We start from the raw sequence: 18,247 nt of genomic DNA, 5'->3' as shown, positions 1-18,247 counted from the left end.
TTTCTATATTTCTGGAAAGCTTTTGACACCGTTCCTCACAAGCGACTTCTAATCAAGCTGCGGACCTATGGGGTATTGTCTCAGTTTGCGACTGGATTCGTGATTTCCTGTCAGGAAGGTCGCAGTTCGTAGTAATAGAAGGCAAATCATCGAGTAAAACTGAAGTGATATCAGGTGTTCCCCAGGGAAGCGTCCTGGGACCTCTGCTGTTCGTGATCTATATAAATGACCAGGGTGACAATCTGAGCAGTTCTCTTAGATTGTTCGCAGATGATGCTGTAATTTACCGTCTAGTAAGGTCATCCGAAGACCAGTATCATTTGCAAAGCGATTTAGAAAAGATTGCTGTATGGTGTGTCAGGTGGCAGTTGATGCTAAATAACGAAAAGTGTGAGATGATCCACATGCGTTCCAAAAGAAATCCGTTGGAATTCGATTACTCGATAAATAGTACAATTCTCAAGGCTGTCAATTCAACTAAGTACCTGGGTGTTAAAATTACGAACAACTTTAGTTGGAAGGACCACATAGATAATATTGTGGGGAAGGCGAGCCAAAGGTTGCATTTCATTGGCAGGACACTTAGAAGATGCAACAAGTCCACTAAAGAGACAGCTTACACTACACTCATTCGTCCTCTGTTAGAATATTGCTGCGCGGTGTGGGATCCTTACCAGGTGGGATTGACAGAGGACATCAAAAGGGTGCAAAAAAGGGCAGCTCATTTTGTATTATCACGTAATAGGGGAGAGAGTGTGGCAGATATGATACACGAGTTGGGATGGAAGTCATTACAGCAAAGACGTTTTTCGTCGTGGTGAGACCTTTTTTACGAAATTTCAGTCACCAACTTTCTCTTCCGAATGCGAAAATATTTTGTTGAGCCCAACCTACATAGGTAGGAATGATCATCAAAATAAAATAAGAGAAATCAGAGCTCGAACAGAAAGGTTTAGGTGTTCATTTTTCCCGCGCGCTGTTCGGGAGTGGAGTAGTAGAGAGATAGTATGATTGTGGTTCGATGAACCCTCTGCCAAGCACTTAAATGTGAATTGCAGAGTAGTCATGTAGATGTAGATGAGCACCTAATAGACTTTAAGTGACTCCATACCCGCATTCGCCTGCTTATAAAAAGATGGGGCTGTTGGGAGAGGTACATGTCGACCATTGGGTGCCATACGTCACCTTTCTAAATCTGGACGTAGATCGAACGTCTTTTTGGGTACCAGACCCGAACAGGTGTCCCTGGCGTTAACATCAATGGTGTGTTCTCTACTGACTCAAATGCGAATGCTGAGCACTTTGCTGAGCACTATGCTCGAGCCTCTGCATTGGAGAACTAAGCCCCAGCTTTTTGCACCCTCAAAAGGCGGATGGAAAGGAAAGTACTCTTGTTCACTATAAGCCACAGTGAACCCTACAATGCCCCATTTACAGAGTGGGAGCTTCTCAGTGCCCTTGCACATTGCCCAGCCACAGCTCCTGGGCTGGATCTGATCCACAGTCAGATGATTAAACATCTCTCGTCTGACTACAAGCAGTATTTCCCCATCATTTTCACCTGGATTTGGCGCGATGGCGTCTTTCCACCACAGTGTTGGAAAAGCACCATCATTCTGGTGCTAAAACCCGGTAAAAATCCACTTGATGTGGATAGCTATCGGCCGATCAGCCTCACCAACACTCTCTGTAAGCTTCTGGAACATATGGTGTGTTAGCAGTTTTGGGTTGGGTCCTTCAGTCACATGGGCCACTGGCTCCATGCCAGGGCGGCTTCCGCTAGGGTCACTCTACCACTGATAATCTTGTGTCCCCCAAGTGTGCCATCCGAACAGCCTTTTCCAGACACCAACACCTGGTTGCCATCTTTTTTAACATAGGTAAAGCATAAGGCACGACCTAGGGACATCATATCCTTGCCACATTGTGTGAGTGGGGTTTCCAGGGCCTACTCCCAATTTTTGTCCAAAACTTTGTCACTCTGTACTTTACGCGTCCAAGTTGGTGCCTCCCATAGTTCCCCCATATTCAGGACAATGGTGTTCTGCAGGGCTCCGTATTTAGTGTATCTCTATTTTTAGTGGCCATTAACAGCCTAGCAGCAGCTGTAGAGCCGTCGGTCTCCCCTTATTTTTATGCAGATGACTTCTGCATTTCCAGGGAGCCATTCACAAGGCGCAGTCATGGGCTCTAGCCCACGGCTTCTAGTTTTCAGCCATGAAGTCGTGTGTTGTGCACTTCTGTCGGCATCGTAACATTCATCCGGAACCTGAACTTTACCTTAATGTTGATCCACTTACTGTAGTGGAGATGTATTGATTCTTAGGACTGGTTTTCAGCACCCGATTGACGTGGCTACCTCACCATTGCCAACTTAAGCAGGAGTGCTGGCAGCACCTCAAAGCTCTCCACTGCCAGAGCAACACCAGCTGGGGTTCTAACACTTTCTTGGATGACAAGAGACAGTGCTGTGTTGGGTTGCATGACTCACATGTCTCTTCCAGTTGACTCATACGTTGTGAGGGCAGCAGATCCTCTTCTTTAGGTCATCAGCTGCGTCGCTCTCACCATTTAATTCTTCTCTGTAGACTGTATCAGGTTAAAGAGAATAAAATTAACCAATTTTCTATTCTTGAAATAAATCGTACTCGTAGAATCTTGTCAGTTCAACAATAGTATATTTTCAACTCTCATCCCAAAGTAACAATTATTCTGTACAAACTCCAGCAAGCAAACTGGTTCCAAGATAAATGTCAGAATCGACTAAACACCCATACAATTACATACATTCTGCCTCTTGTAGAGCCAAGGCATGGAGTAAGAGCCTCTGTACAATACACACTTCATCTGTCTCTGTACCAATCCTGATGACACCACAAACCATGGAACATTATACAAACACTCTTTGACTTTTTTTATATAAATTCCAAGGTGCTGCTGGTAACCACTTGTTGGGGCCGCTTGTGTGATGCAGCTCCTGGCTTCTCGTGACAGCTGTCCTTCCTGAACACACAGATATGTGTGGCGCAGTAAGAAGGCTCTCTCACCCTTGTCATTAAAATATCGGATGTTCTAGACTGTGGAAAGCCAGGTGTTTCTAGAATTTACCCCAAAATTTTTGAAGCTCTTCGTGTCCCTCCCCTTGGCTCGAGCACACAATATTTTACACATATTCATCATGTGCATTAATATCTATCACAACACTAATTTTTCCTCCACACACTGTTCTCTTGGGGCTTTCGAGGTCAGCTGCCCCTTTTTCTTCGCGAATTTATGGCGGAGCGCACATTTAGAGTGTGGATGAACACTACTCTCTCCAGTACTTTATCCTAAGAAAACAGGGTACCCCAGGGCTCCGTGCTAAGTGTTGTACTGTTTGCCATTGCCATAAATCCAATTAAGGCTCCCTCGGGCTCCCTCTTTGTGGACAATTTTGCGATCTACTACAGCTCTCAACAGACCAGTCTTCTTGAACGACGTCTTCAAGGATGTCTCAATGGCCTTCACTCTTGGAGCATCGAAACAGGCTTCCGCTTTTTCCCAGTAAGACCGTTTGTGCTAATTTTTGGCATCGTACAGAGTTTCTTCCACATTTCTTACATCTAGGACCCGTCAACCTTCCATTTTCAGACGCCGCTAAATTCTTGGGTCTTATGTTTGACAGAAAACTGTGCTGGTCGTCCCACATTTCCTATCTTTCAGCTCACTGTCTGCGATCCCTCAACACCCTCAGTGTCCTGAATGGTACCTCCTGGGGAGCAGACTGAGTGGTCCTTCTCCGCCTCTATCGCACCTTAGTGCGGTCGAAATTGGACTCTGGAAGCATAGTTTACTCCTCTGCTCGGCCGTCTATTCTTCGGCATCTCGACTCTATCCATCACCGTGGATTACGTTTAGTGTCTGGAGCTTTTTACACCTGCCCTGTGGAAAGCCTTTATGCTGAGACTGCTGTACCTCCGCTGTCCAATCGACGAGCTGTCCTTCTGAGTCGTTAAGCTTGCATGCAAATCCGGCCCATGACATTTTTTTCGGCACCTCCTTGGATTTAGGGTATGCAGGCCACCCTTCCTCCCTACTACCACCGGGAATCCGCTTCCGTCAACTGCTCCATTCTCTTTCCTTCCGCTTTCCTAAAACTTTATTGACAACTTGGGGTACAGTGCCGCCTTGGCTCCGTCCCTGGACATGCCTGCTCTGTAACCTTTGCCAGTTTCCCAAAGATGGTACCCCTTCACTTGTTTATCGTCGGGCATTTGCTGCTCTATGTACACAAATGAAGGAAGCCACATTTATTTACACTGATGGCTCAAAAACATCGTTTGGTGTGGGGAGTGCCTATATTGTTGGCGACACCCCAAATCGATTTCGGCTTCCCGACCAGTGTCCGGTTTATACTGCAGAGCTTTACGCTGTCCTCCAGGCTGTCCAATACATCCGTCGCTATCAGCGGATGCAGTATGTTATCTGTTCAGATTCTCTCAGCTCTCTCCTCAGTCTCCAAGCTCTCTACCCTGTCCACCCTCTGGTCCACCGGATTCAAGACTGCCTACATTTACTCCACTTGGGGAGGGGGGGGGGGGGGGGGCGGGCATCTCTATGGTGTTCCTCTGGATCCCAGGCCACGTTGGTATCCGGTGAAATGAGGCTGCCGATATAGCGGCCAAGGCTGCAGTCTCTCTCTTCTTCGGCCAGCTATTCGCACGATTCCCTTTGCAGATCTACAGAGTGTTTTATGTCATCATGTTGTTCTTTTATGGCACGCACATTGGTCGACACTTCCCAATAATAAATTGCGGGGCATGAAAGCTCTTCCCTGTGCTTGGACCTCTTCCTCCCGAACGCGTCATCGGGAGGAGGTAATTTTAACTAGACTCCGGATAGGACACTGTCTTTTTAGCCATCGACATCTTTTAAGTGGCGATCCTCCCCCACTCTCTCCCCACTGTTCTCAGCTGTGGACGGTAAGACACCTTTTACTTGAGTGCCTCTATTTTACTCCGTTAGGCACCCGTCTACAGCTGTTGCATGATATATGTTCCATTTTAGCAGATGACACGCGCTCAGCCAATCGCGTTCTCGAGTTTATTAGTGCCAGTGAGATGACGTCAGTCATTTGAAGCTCTTTTTGGGGCCAACCAACCCACTTCTATAGTGGTTTTTTAAGCTTTCCCTCTGTTTTTAGTTACTCCAATTTTTTGAGTTTCATTCCCATTGCTGATGGTTTCCAGTTTCGTTTTTTTACCTTTTTCTAAGTCACAGACCGGGCACTAATGACCGTATCAGTTTTGCGCCCTAAAACAAAAAAAAAAAGAAACACTAATTTATATTTAAATTGATATACAATATACCTCTTTTAGTCCTTGTGTACTTAATACCTAGATTTCCCTTTTTTGTTTTTGTTTTTGTTCATTTCGCCAATACTTATCTAAGCATTTCACCCAATGTTGTAGTGAGTACTTTTACATCTATGAATCATGCAGACAACATTTTTGATTTCCAGTCACAAACTCCAGGTGGCATAGACTTTTATTCCCTCATTCTTTAGTATAATTCTCTAAACTGTTTTTTCTTTAATACCTAAGTCTCATTTCCTACAGTAACTTGTAGTCTGGAGGAAATTGGAAAAAAAACTGAATGTGTTCTTTCCGACACTCATAACTCCTTATAATGTTGTCGCCGTAAAGAATCTAAACTTTTCAGAATAATCTGTCTAAAATTGTATGACTTCTGTTACGATACTATCCTTCCCTTTAGGTACAGTACCTAAACTTTACCTAAAGGATTGATCCTATGGATGCACTACCTCCTTGCATTTTGGTACGTATTCCCCTTTCTTATTCCTGTATTCTATGGTACAGGTCAATCCCCTTTTTGGTGCCCTGCCCGCACAGTATAGATCATCCCCTCTTCAGTCTGCTTATCTGCCCTTTTCTTCATTCAGTAATAGCTGGGTGACTCCCCCCCCCCCCCCCCCCCCCCCTTTATCCTTTGTGAGTATACTCCCTGGTTCATTGCCCTAGTGTACATCTTTGTGTATACTGTCGCTAAATATTACCTGGCAAAATTCAATTCTACTTCACACTTCTCTCTTACTTCTTGGTGCCTTATTTGATCCCCTAGATTCCTCCTCTACTTTTCAACTTAATATGCTTTCAGCAGACCTCATATTAATATATAATTCAATGTATCATACCTTTCTTTATTCTATATTTGTCCCACTATCCTGCGAGTCATCAGAACAAATATTTGACTGACATTCCTAAATAATCACCACCATTAGTTCCTCCCTGGCTTATGCTCATTAGTTCTTCCTTAGTTTCTACTCTCCTTTATTTGTCACACTTCCTTGTGTGATATAGAACCATCTCTTATTCCTATACCTATGTATAAGGAGCGACAAAAAGAAAAAAGGGGCGATGCAGAACCGTCGTATATCAACCATATGTGCATCTACCCACGTTGCTAGCCCGTAATGTTCATGCTTGTATCTTAAGTGTAATTTTGTGTGTGTCGATGTGTGTTCGTGCAGCCTGATTTTTCGGCCTACTTATTTGAAATAAGTTGTAGGAAACCACGGAGAATGAGAATGACTTCAGCGATAGAAGTATATGCAAATGGAAAGAGGGAAAGACTGACTGGTACTCAGATGAGAAATAAGAAAGAAAAAAATAGAGATGGTTGCTAAGAACTAAGGAGGAAAAGAAGATAGCCCCCAAAGACAGGAAAACCCTTCCCACTCCCCTTCCCCAGGATCCCTACTTCACCGGCACTTGAGTGAAAAGCCAGAGGAGGTATGATGATAAGTCTCGTGCAGAACGGACATTATCACCTTAACTTTTGAAGCCCCTGAAAAAGATCTTAGCAACACCTACGGAACAGCAAATGGTGAAGAATCAGTCACTCTTGTTTGCGAGGGTCATCTGAAAGGTGTGTGTGCGTGTGTGTGTGTGTGTGTGTGTGTGTGTGTGTGTGTGTGTGTGTTTTACACTACCCACCCCTTTCAAGATCGATGGTAGTATTAGCTTCGCCTATGTCCATAGAGCCCATATTGAACAGCACTCCCTGCCTGCTGGCTGCTGTGTATTCACTGCAGAGCTTGTGGCCATATCTCGTGCACGTCAGTACATCCGTTCCTGTTCTGGTGAGGCGTTTCTTCTCTGTTCTGACTCTGCAGCTGATCAGTGTTGTTTGTGTGGACCCCAGGACACATGGGAATCCCAGACAACAAACTAGCTGACAGGCTGGCCAAACAGAATACACAGAAACTGCTCCTAGAGACGGGCATCTTTGAAACTGACATGCGTTCTGTCTTTCAGCTTTGGGAGACGGAGTGGTGTAACAGTATGCACATCAAACTAGGTGTCATTAGGGGATTGTGACTGTGTGGAAGTCTTCCCTGCGGGCTTCTCACAGGGTATCAGTTGTCCTTTGTCGGCTGCCCATTGGCCATACATGACTCACACATGGTTACCTCCTCCGTCGTAAGGATCCACCTCAGTATCGCTGTGGCTCCAAAATGACAGTCGTCCACCTCTTGCTGAACTGCCCACTTTTAGCCTGCCTGTGGTGGACTTTTTACTTTCCCAGCACCTTACCTTCGGTGTTGGGCAACAATGCCTCAATGGCAGCTTTAGTTTTATTTGTGAGGTTGGGTTCTATCATTTGATCGGAGTTTTAGTGCATGTCCTTTGTCCCACTGTGTCCTCCACCCTAGGAGTTTTAGGGTGGAGGTTTTAATGTGTTGTAGAGTGGCTGGCTTCTCCTTTTTTATTCTCATGATCAGCCAGCCATGGTAATCTGCTTTCTTGTTTTTAGTCTCTTCTTCTCGTTTTCTGCATCTCTCTCTGCTTTTCTTATCCTGTTTTGTCCAGTGTAATGTTTGTTGTCCTCCTGCCATTCTTCTGGTTCTTCCTTTTTCCTGTTATTGTGCCATATGTCTTCTTTGTTTTCTTCTTTCTCTTGGGTAATTGTTCTACTGGGAACAAGGGACCGATGATTAGCGCGTGCACTTTCAATACTTAAATTTGTAAATATTGTACATATATAGATGTGCTCCCTGCCGCTGTTGGATAAGCAGCTGCCAGCAGAAAGTCGTATACTCCTAGCTCACTTATTTGTTACATAGTTTAATTCTTAATTTCTTTGCGTGTTTTTGGTACTTGCATAGTTTAATTCATAAATTTCAGGCGTATTATAGTATTTGAGAGATGTAGCATCGCATTTTAGTACCTGAATAGTGTAAAATCGTGTAGTCTCCTTCCGCCGCCGAGCAGTGTGTCAGCAGTGCGCAAGTAGCAGCATTACTGCATTTACTAGGCAATCTTGTATTTTAATGACCATTTAAATTTTGTGTCGATTTGTTTGTGCTCTCTGTAGATTAGTTCAGACGTTCTTTGCACAACAGTCTTTAGCATGGATAGGAACTGCAACTGCTGTGTTTCTGATGCAGGCTGAGTTGGCATCCCTTCACTCCCAGCTTCAGGCAGTGTTGGCTTCGGTCCCACAGCTTGAGGCTGTTGCCAATGGGCATCACTGTGGGGGTCTAGATGGGGGTTTGTCGGGGACGGCCAGCTTGTCCCACGCATCCTCCGATCGGACTACGATTGTGCCTGCCCGGGATACTGCCCACATTGAGGCTGATCCCTCACCTGTGGTAGAGTGGAAGGTCGTCTCGAGGTATGGCAGGGGGCGAAAGACATTCCGGAGGGCTGAACGGAAGGCCTCTCCAGTTTGTCTGTCGAACCGGTTTCAAGCTCTGGTCAGGCTGATACTGATCTTCAGCCAGACATGGCTGCTTGTCCTGTTCCATAGGTTACCCCTCAGTCTGTAAGATCCGGGCTGTCACAGAGGGTGGGCTTACTGGTAGTTGGGAGCTCCAACGTCAGGTGCGTAATGGGACCCCTTAGGGATATGGCAGCAAGAGAGGGGAAGAAAACCAATTTGCACTCGGTGTGCATACCGGGAGGAGTGATTCCAGATGTGTAAAGGGTCCTTCCGGATGCCATGAAGGGTACAGGGTGCACCCAACTGCAGGTGGTCGCTCATGTAGGCACCAATGATGTGTGTCGCTATGGATCAGAGGAAATCCTCTCTGGCTTCTGGCGGCTATCTGAGTTGGTGAAGACTGCCAGTCTCGCTAGTGGGATGAAAGCAGAGCTCATCATCTGTTGCATCGTTGACAGGACTGACTGCGGACCTTTGGTAGAAAGCCAATTGGAGGGTCTGAATCGGAGGCTGAGACAGTTCTGCAACAGTGTGGGCTGCAGATTCCTTGACTTGCGCCATAGGGTGGAGGGGTTTCGGGTTCCGCTGGATAGGTCAGGAGTCCACTACACGCACTCCGTGGACTGGGCGGTTTTTTAGGTCAGATGGCCTCGGGCAAGTACAGAAAGGGCAACAGCCTCAAAGGGTGCGGGGCAAAGTCAGGACATGCGGGGACCAAGCAGCAGTCGGTATTGTAATTGTAAACTGTCGAAGCTGCATTGGTAAAGTACCGGAACTTCAAGCGCTGATAGAAAGCACTGAAGCTGTAATCGTTATAGGTACAGAAAGCTGGCTGAAGCCAGAGATAAATTCTGCCGAAATTTTTACAAAGGCACAAACGGTGTTTAGAAAGGATAGATTGCATGCAACCGGTGGTGGCGTGTTTGTTGTTGTTGGTCGTAGTTTATCCTGTAGTGAAGTAGAAGTGGATAGTTCCTGTGAATTATTATGGGCGGAGGTTACACTCAACAACCGAGCTAGGTTAATAATTGGCTCCTTTTACCGACTTCCCGACTCAGCAGCATTAGTGGCAGAACAACTGAGAGAAAATTTGGAATACATTTCACATAAATTTTCTCAGCATGTTATAGTCTTAGGCCGAGATTTCAATTTACCAGATATAGACTGGGACACTCAGATGTTTAGGACGGGTGGTAGGAACAGAACATCGAGTGACGTTGTACTGAGTGCACTATCCGAAAAGTACCTCGAGCAATTAAACAGAGAACCGACTCGTGGAGATAACATCTTGGCCCTACTGATAACAAACAGACCCGAACTTTTCGACTCTGTAAGTGCAGAACAGGAAATCAGTGATCATAAGGCCATTGCAGCATCCCTGATTATGGAAGTTAATAGGAATATAAAAAAAGGGAGGAAGGTTTATCTGTTTAGCAAGAGTAATAGAAGGCAAATTTCAGACTACCTAACAGATGAAAACGGACATTTCTTTTCTGACACTGACAATGTTGAGTATTTATGGAAAAAGTTCAAGGCAATTGTAAAATGTGTTTTAGACAGGTACGTGCCGAGTAAAACTGTGAGGGACGGGACAAACTCATCGTGGTTCAACAACGAAGTTAGGAAACTGCTGTGAAAGCAAAGAGAGCTACACTCCAAGTTTAATCGCAGCCAAAACCTCTCAGGCAAACAGAAGCTAAACGATGTCAAAGTTAGCATGAGGAGGGCTATGCATGAAGCGTTCAGTGAATTTGAAAGTAAAATTCTATGTACCGACTTGACAGAAAATCCTAGGAAGTTCTGGTCTTACGTTAAATCAGTAAGTGGCTCGAAACAGCATATCCAGACACTCCGAGATGATGGCATTGAAACAGAGGATGACACGCGTAAAGCTGAAATACTAAACACCTTTTTCCAAAGCTGTTTCACAGAGGAAGATCACAATGCAGTTCCGTCTCTAAATCCTCGCACAAATGAAAAAAATGGCTGACATTGAAATAAGTGTCCAAGGAATAGAAAAGCAACTGGAATCACTCAACAGAGGAAAGTCCACTGGACCTGACGGGATACCAATTCGATTCTACATAGAGTATGCGAAAGAACTTGCCCCCCTTCTAACAGCCGTGTACCGCAAGTCTCTAGAGGAACGGAAGGTTCCAAATGAGTGGAAAAGAGCACAGGTAGTCCCAGTCTTCAAGATAAGTCGTCGAGCAGATGCACAAAACTATCGACCTATATCTCTGATGTCGATCTCTTGTAGAATTTTAGAACACGTTTTTTGCTCGAGTGTCATGTCGTTTTTCGTAACCCAGAATCTACTCTGTAGGAATCAACATGGATTCCGGAAACAGCGATCGTGTGAGACCCAGCTCACTTTATTTGTTCATGAGACACAGAAAATATTAGATACAGGCTCCCAGGTAGATGCTATTTTCCTCGACTTCCGGAAGGCATTACATACAGTTCTGCACTGTCGCCTGATAAACAAAGTAAGAGCCTATGGAATATCAGACCAGCTGTGTGGCTGGATTGAAGAGTTTTTAGCAAACAGAACACAGCATGTTGTTATAAATGGAGAGACATCTACAGACGCTAAAGTAACCTCTGGCATGCCACAGGGGAGAGTTATGGGACCATTGCTTTTCACAATATATATAAATGACCTAGTAGATAGTGTCGGAAGTTCCATGCGACTTTTCGCGGATGATGCTGTAGTATACAGAGAAGTTGCAGCATTAGAAAATTGTAGCAAAATGCAGGAAGATCTGCAGCGGATAGGCACTTGGTGCAGGGATGGCAACTGACCCTTAACGTAGACAAATGTAATGTATTGCGAATACATAGAAAGGAGGATCCTTTATTGTATGATTATATGAGATTTGAGATTCATTGGGAGAGTCCTTAGAAAATGTAGTCCATCAACAAAGGTGGCGGCTTACAAAACACTCGTTCGACCTATACTTGAGTATTGCTCATCAGTGTGGGATCTGTACCAGATCGGGTTGACAGAGGAGATAGAGAAGATCCAAAGAAGAGTGGCGCATTTCGTCACAGGGTTATTTGGTAATCGTGCTAGCGTTACGGAGATTTTTAGCAAACTCAGGTGGTAGACTCTGCAAGAGAGGCGCTCTGCATCGCGGTGTAGCTTGCTCGCCAGGTTTCAAGAGGGTGCGTTTCTGGATGAGGTATCGAATAGATTGCTTCCCCCTGCTTATACCTCCCGAGGAGACCACGAATGGAAAATTAGAGAGATTCGAGTGCACACGGAGGCTTTCAGACAGTCGTTTTTCCCACGAACCATATGCTACTGGAACAGAAAAGGGAAGTAATGACAGTGGCATGTAAAGTGCCCTTCGCCACATCCCGTTGGGTGGCTTGCGGAGTATAAATGTAGCTGTAGATTAGATGTAGATGTAGATGTAGATGATCCCACAGTTGGGCCCCTTACCTCCCCATCACCCCCCACCTTATTAAACCAACCAACCTACTTAAATGTTAATGAGTGTCAATCATATCAATGAGAAAAACTAGTGTTCACTTAAGCTGATTGCCAATTTGAGACAACATGAAAAGCAAACTATTGTCCAAGTAACCATTATTTACACACACACACACACACACACACACACACAATATTTCCACAAGTAAAAGTGTGTCTATCTGGCAACCATTATGGCACGGAAATACTGATAACCCAGTTTCTTTAGGGAAAGCGATTTAAAGTGTGTATTGAAGTATATGCTACAGACATACTCAAATGTTTGTATCTGGCCATTATATGTAACTTAGTATTTGAGAAGTTTAAGACATAATGATAATATAAAGTGCCTTTTGCTACACAAACCATGTTTGGTAGGTGTTGCACTGCATTTTTCATCTGTTAATGGTGGCAAGCATGCAAATGTAATGTGTAGTTTGTCTCGTGCATAAGAAGTTGAAATAACTTTTATATTGAGAGTATCTAGTGCCAGTGACATAGGGATGAAAAAATGAGTCTCAAGCATGATGTATTTTATTTTCAGAACTAAATATGGAAGTAAATATGACTCTGTCTTGGACTCAGTAGCATGGGACAGCAGCTGGTGTATGAAATGTAATAATACTGTACCAACAGCTATTATTTTGATATTGTTTTATAGGCAACCAGCTTTGACATTTTAGTCACATCATCTGCAGGCCTGTCACATGAATTACACTAAGTACCACTTGAGCACCAATATTCGTATCTGGTTCTGTAGCTATCCGAATTTCATGAGCGTGTGTGAGCTTCGCACATGTGACAGCAATGTGGAAGTAGATATAGGGAATTGCAAAAAAATGAAGTATGTGAAATCATCATCATTGCAATGAAAGAAATCTTAGAAGTAAGCAAACAGTTTCTACAGATTTGCTTTTATAAAATTGACTTTTAAAACAACTGTTCTATATTTGTATTCTTATTCTGCAAGCCACTGTGTGTTGCATGCTGAACGTCATACCCTATGTATCAATCCTCCCCTCCCCCTTCCCACACTCCTTCCCCACTGTCCCTGTCACAGATGGCACTCAAGAAGATTGACTGTCAGTACTCCTTAGGAAGGACCTTAATTTTAACATCTTAGTCATTTTGAGAGATTGTGTTTCTTGAGTCAGTTTGGAACATGGTCTCGGAATTTTGTGAATAAGGATCACTGTGATGCGCACCATCTCTCTTGCAAGTGTCTCTCACTGCAGTTTGTTTAGCATTTCGATAGCACGCTAATTGTAGCTAAACAAATCCATGATGAATCGCAGAGAGCTGTTTTAATTTGTTCTCTTTCTTCCATTAATCAAACTCTGTAAGGATCGCAGATTGTTACAGATGATCATGATTTGACTATTGACATCAATATTTTATCAGAAAAATCTGTTTGGTGGAAGTTTGCGACAAAAGTAGGTGTTTTCATTACCTGAACAAAGCTAATAACTAAGCAAATTCATTCAATAATGTCATTTAAATGAAGTAGGCAACACAATTTAAACAGCAGAAAAATTTCAGAAAAGGTCAGTTTACAGACGACTATAAGTGCAATGAACAGGGCTCTGTATATAAACTTTAGGATTATATTCCAGGCAATCAGTTGTCCTTCAGTCATTCTGTCGGAAATGGTTTTGGAAGTACACATTGCACAATGCTTAATTAGACAATGGATACTTTTGCGTACTAAATGACCACAGGATAAGGCATATGTGTGGTTTATTGGTGAAAAAACTGAGAAGCTGATATTTCCAACTGTTTGTACTGTACTTAAATTTGGGGAAACTGATCCAGAGTTGGTATAACGGCTATATAGTCTTCTTATTGAGTAATTGACTGTGTAATTTTTGTATCACTGTTTATATAAACAATATAGAAGTAGTCTGATAAAAACAAAAGTGCATTGAGATTGTGATCAGTTTAAGTTTTGTAATACTAAAGTGCGCTATTTATATACGTAAAAATATTTCTTTCTGTTCACAGTTGAAAATGGTTCCATCCCACTGGGTTTCAAGCCATCAGAAGCCTTAACTGTACCTCCACAAACAACGGTTAATGGCTATATATTTCGAAATCCATCTTTAGGAAAAGTTACTAATGATGATGGTGTATATGTGTCAAATGAAAATGTCAGACAGACAGGTACAAATGACTCATTACCAGTACTTGTATCAAGTTCAGACTTTCCCCAACTGATTCACAGACATAATGAATGTAACATGGATAAAAGGAGGATTGTACATCCAGCAAACACAGTTCAAACACTAAATCAGAGATTTAGTAATTACAGAGTGGTGTGCTTGTAATAAATTTTTGTTTAGTGATGAGTGTGTAGTTAGAAACAGTGTTATATATCAAGTGCCATTTTGTACAGAAGCCTACTGGTCAACAGTATATCTGTTTCTTATTGTTGTAATTAGCAAAAGCAATATTGTGTTCTTAACATGATTGTCATTTCATAGCTAGCTCATTAGCGATGGCTTTGTCATCATAATTTGAAATCCATTTCCTCAATGGACCTGTTTGCAAAGCCTGTTTATGTACAAGTAAAGTTATTTCTGGAATTTTCTTACATTCAGAGATTTGTTTTGACAGAAATACCAAACACATTTAACAGAATTTGAAAGTCTGCCTGGGAGATGCCATTTGATTTAAACATTTTATTTTAATTTAGTCCACACATGCAACAAGGGCCTGTAAACTACTGAGATAGCTAAACTCAGAATAGTTAGAATGAGCTACCAGTAGTCTGCATTCCACTTGTTGACATTCAAGCTCTCCTTAGCTGAAAAAAAACCCTTGCACTTAATATTGACAGATAGTAGGAAATCACAACTGAAATTATATAACAACAGTTTCAAGGGAAACATCATATATAGAATGTCCTGTTTAAATTTTGATGCTAGAGTCGAATAAACACAGCTTGTACTTTTTCAGAAGGAACCCTGTCTCCTCTTTGTGCTTGAAACTTGTCTCTTTCTTATCCCTGAGTCACTTAATATTCCTGAATTTCATTTAAAGAAAGTACATAATTATATATTAATAACAAAAATATGGTACTGAAATTTCTGTGTTCCAATTTACATCTGAGGATAGATGATCTGATTGTTTAGTTCATTCTTGGCCACAATTCACATTTACCAGAAAATGTGAAAAGCATTAGATGTAACACAACAGAAATTTCAGTGTGATGGTTTTATGTTGTAATACATTTAGCATCAGAGATTGTCTTCTTCTGTAGATGCCAGCTGTACTGTCATGTTTTACCAACACAGTACAAAATTCTTAAATGGAAAGTACTACATCTGTGATACACAAATAAGGTATGGGATAGTGTTAAGAATGTACATGTCACTAATTGAACAAATCATTTCAATTTTTCATAATATTTTTCAAAATGTTAACTAATTTGGTAACAGTTTGGGACTACATTGTTCAATTGTTAACAATTGGTGGTTCACTAAATAAGTTCCCATGTTGTTGTGGACTGTGATAGGATGTGACCGGTCAATCACATTTTTTTACTTTCAATTTTTTTTTATCTTTAATTCAAGAAGGCAAATAATGCCATTGGATTTAATGATTGGGATAGCACACTTGTGAGAACTCTCAGGACATTGAAGTTTCTGCAATGTGAAACAACATTTAAAAAATTTGCCGCACTATTCGCGTATTCATTATTAAGGGCTCCTCATTGAATTGCATTTATTCCTTATTATTGTTCTGTGTTTTATTTAATTTGATTGTTGGCTGACTTTTCTTCAGTTGCCTTTTACATGTTAGTTTTCTGAATACTTTTGCATATTTCTTTTGTAATCTTCAATCTTGCTGGAAAAAAAGAAGAGAGAAAATAGTAATTTTGTTCATTGTATAAATGCTTAAACTATAGTGCTGATATTTTTAAACACTGTGTGACCTGTTTTATTACTCATCTGAGAAATATATGAAGAACATTTTGGATAATAAAGTACAGAATTGGCTACGAAAATTGCGATGGGAAGATGAATTGCCATGTAAATGTCCCTTAAATCCTGTAACCCGACAGTTCTCAAATGTTTTTGGCGACTAAACCCTTTTCTGATATTGAATATGAAGTCTTAAAAAAAATCAAAACCTGGTTTGTGTCCATTTCCTAATTGCAATTGTTTAGCGAAGAGTGTACAGAAATATACAAAACACACTAAATAACAATATTGAGTCCATTGTAAATTCATTAAATTGTTTCTATTTAATGGGAGATATGAAGGGGAGGGGGGGGGGGGTGTTTCTTTTACACCAGTTGTTTAATCTCAGACTTGATAGGAGGTAGGTAGATGTGTTAGGTCAAGCATCCAGTCTATTTCAGTATTAACTCTTAATACATGTGTATGCTTAGAACCCTGTTTCTCACAAATATGAGGCTATCAGTGCAATAGTGGCATAACCCACATTTTTGGGAAAAATGAGATATTCACACAGAACAGCACTTTAAGCCCTACCATTATGTATTACAATCACTGGAGATGTATTCAGATGCCATGGACATTGTGGCAGCACCAGATGTTGCTTATGCACAGTGCAGTGCCATATGAAACGGGGCACAATGTGGCCTATGCCACATAGGCCACTATTGTGTCATATATGCATAGCGAGTAGGCTGGTGGGACATTGTACCATACATCATACAGCATGTGACGGCCGGTGGAGGATGCAGCGGCAAGACGCAGTAGAATACCCTCGCTGCGCAGTGCCGATGGTACTGTTATCGACGACTGTGCCGCTAAAGCGGAGTTATTGAACGCAGTTTTCCGTAATTCCTTCACCAGGGAAGACGAATGGAATATTCCAGAATTTGAAACACGAACATCTGCTAGCATGAGTTTCTTAGAAGTAGATACCTTAGGGGTTGCGAAGCAACTCAAATCGCTTGATACGGGCAAGTCTTCAGGTCCAGATTGTATACCGATTAGGTTCCTTTCAGATTACGCTGATACTATAGCTCCCTACTTAGCACTCATATACAACCGCTCGCTCACCGATAGATCTGTACCTACAGATTGGAAAATTGCGCAGGTCGCACCAGTGTTCAAGAAGGGTAGTAGGAGTAATCCATTTAACTACAGACCTATATCATTGACGTCGGTTTGCAGTAGGGTTTTGGAGCATATACTGTATTCAAACATTATGAACCACCTCGAAGCGAACGATCTATTGACACGTAATCAGCATGGCTTCAGAAAACATCGCTCTTGTGCAACGCAGCTAGCTCTTTATTCGCACGAAGTAATGGCCGCTATCGACAGGGGATCTCAAGTTGATTCCGTATTTCTAGATTTCCGGAAAGCTTTTGACACCGTTCCTCACAAGCGACTTCTAATCAAGCTGCGGAGCTATGGGGTATCATCTCAGTTGTGCGACTGGATTCGTGATTTCCTGTCAGGAAGGTCGCAGTTCGTAGTAATAGACGGCAAATCATCGAGTAAAACTGAAGTGATATCAGGTGTTCCCCAGGGAAGTGTCCTGGGACCTCTACTGTTCCTGATCTATATAAATGACCTGGCTGACAATCTGAACAGTTCTCTTAGACTGTTCGCAGATGATGCTGTAATTTACCGTCTAGTAAGGTCATCCGAAGACCAGTATCAGCTGCAAAGCGATTTAGAAAAGATTGCTGTATGGTGTGTCAGGTGGCAGTTGACGCTAAATAACGAAAAGTGTGAGATGATCCACATGAGTTCCAAAAGAAATCCGTTGGAATTCGATTACTCGATAAATAGTACAATTCTCAAGGCTGTCAATTCAACTAAGTACCTGGGTGTTAAAATTACGAACAACTTCAGTTGGAAGGACCACATAGATAATATTGTCGGGAAGGCGAGCCAAATGTTGCGTTTCATTGGCAGGACACTTAGCAGATGCAACAAGTCCACTAAAGAGACAGCTTACACTACACTCGTTCGTCTGCTGTTAGAATATTGCTGCGCGGTGTGGGATCCTTACCAGGTGGGATTGACGGAGGACATCGAAAGGGTGCAAAAAAGGGCAGCT

The 18,247-nt window shown here is 42.6% G+C and overlaps 1 protein-coding gene across 2 annotated transcripts in view; it reads left to right on the top strand.

Annotated features, from left to right (window-relative positions):
- The window catches only part of LOC126331298 (uncharacterized), a 120,591-nt gene extending 104,383 nt beyond the window's left edge, over positions 1–16,208 (top strand). For both annotated transcript variants that reach the window (XM_049996460.1, XM_049996459.1), the window contains exon 6: positions 14,204–16,208. In XM_049996460.1, coding sequence (XP_049852417.1) covers positions 14,204–14,526 — 323 coding nt within the window. In that variant the 3' untranslated portion in view covers positions 14,527–16,208. The remainder of the gene's footprint in view (positions 1–14,203) is intronic.
- The last annotated feature ends 2,039 nt before the right edge of the window (positions 16,209–18,247 follow it).

This window comes from Schistocerca gregaria, chromosome 2 (assembly GCF_023897955.1).
Source record: "Schistocerca gregaria isolate iqSchGreg1 chromosome 2, iqSchGreg1.2, whole genome shotgun sequence".
NCBI lineage: Eukaryota > Metazoa > Arthropoda > Insecta > Orthoptera > Acrididae > Schistocerca > Schistocerca gregaria.
The sequence above is the reverse complement of the archived record's forward strand: the minus strand, read 5'-3'. Positions and strand labels throughout refer to the sequence as shown.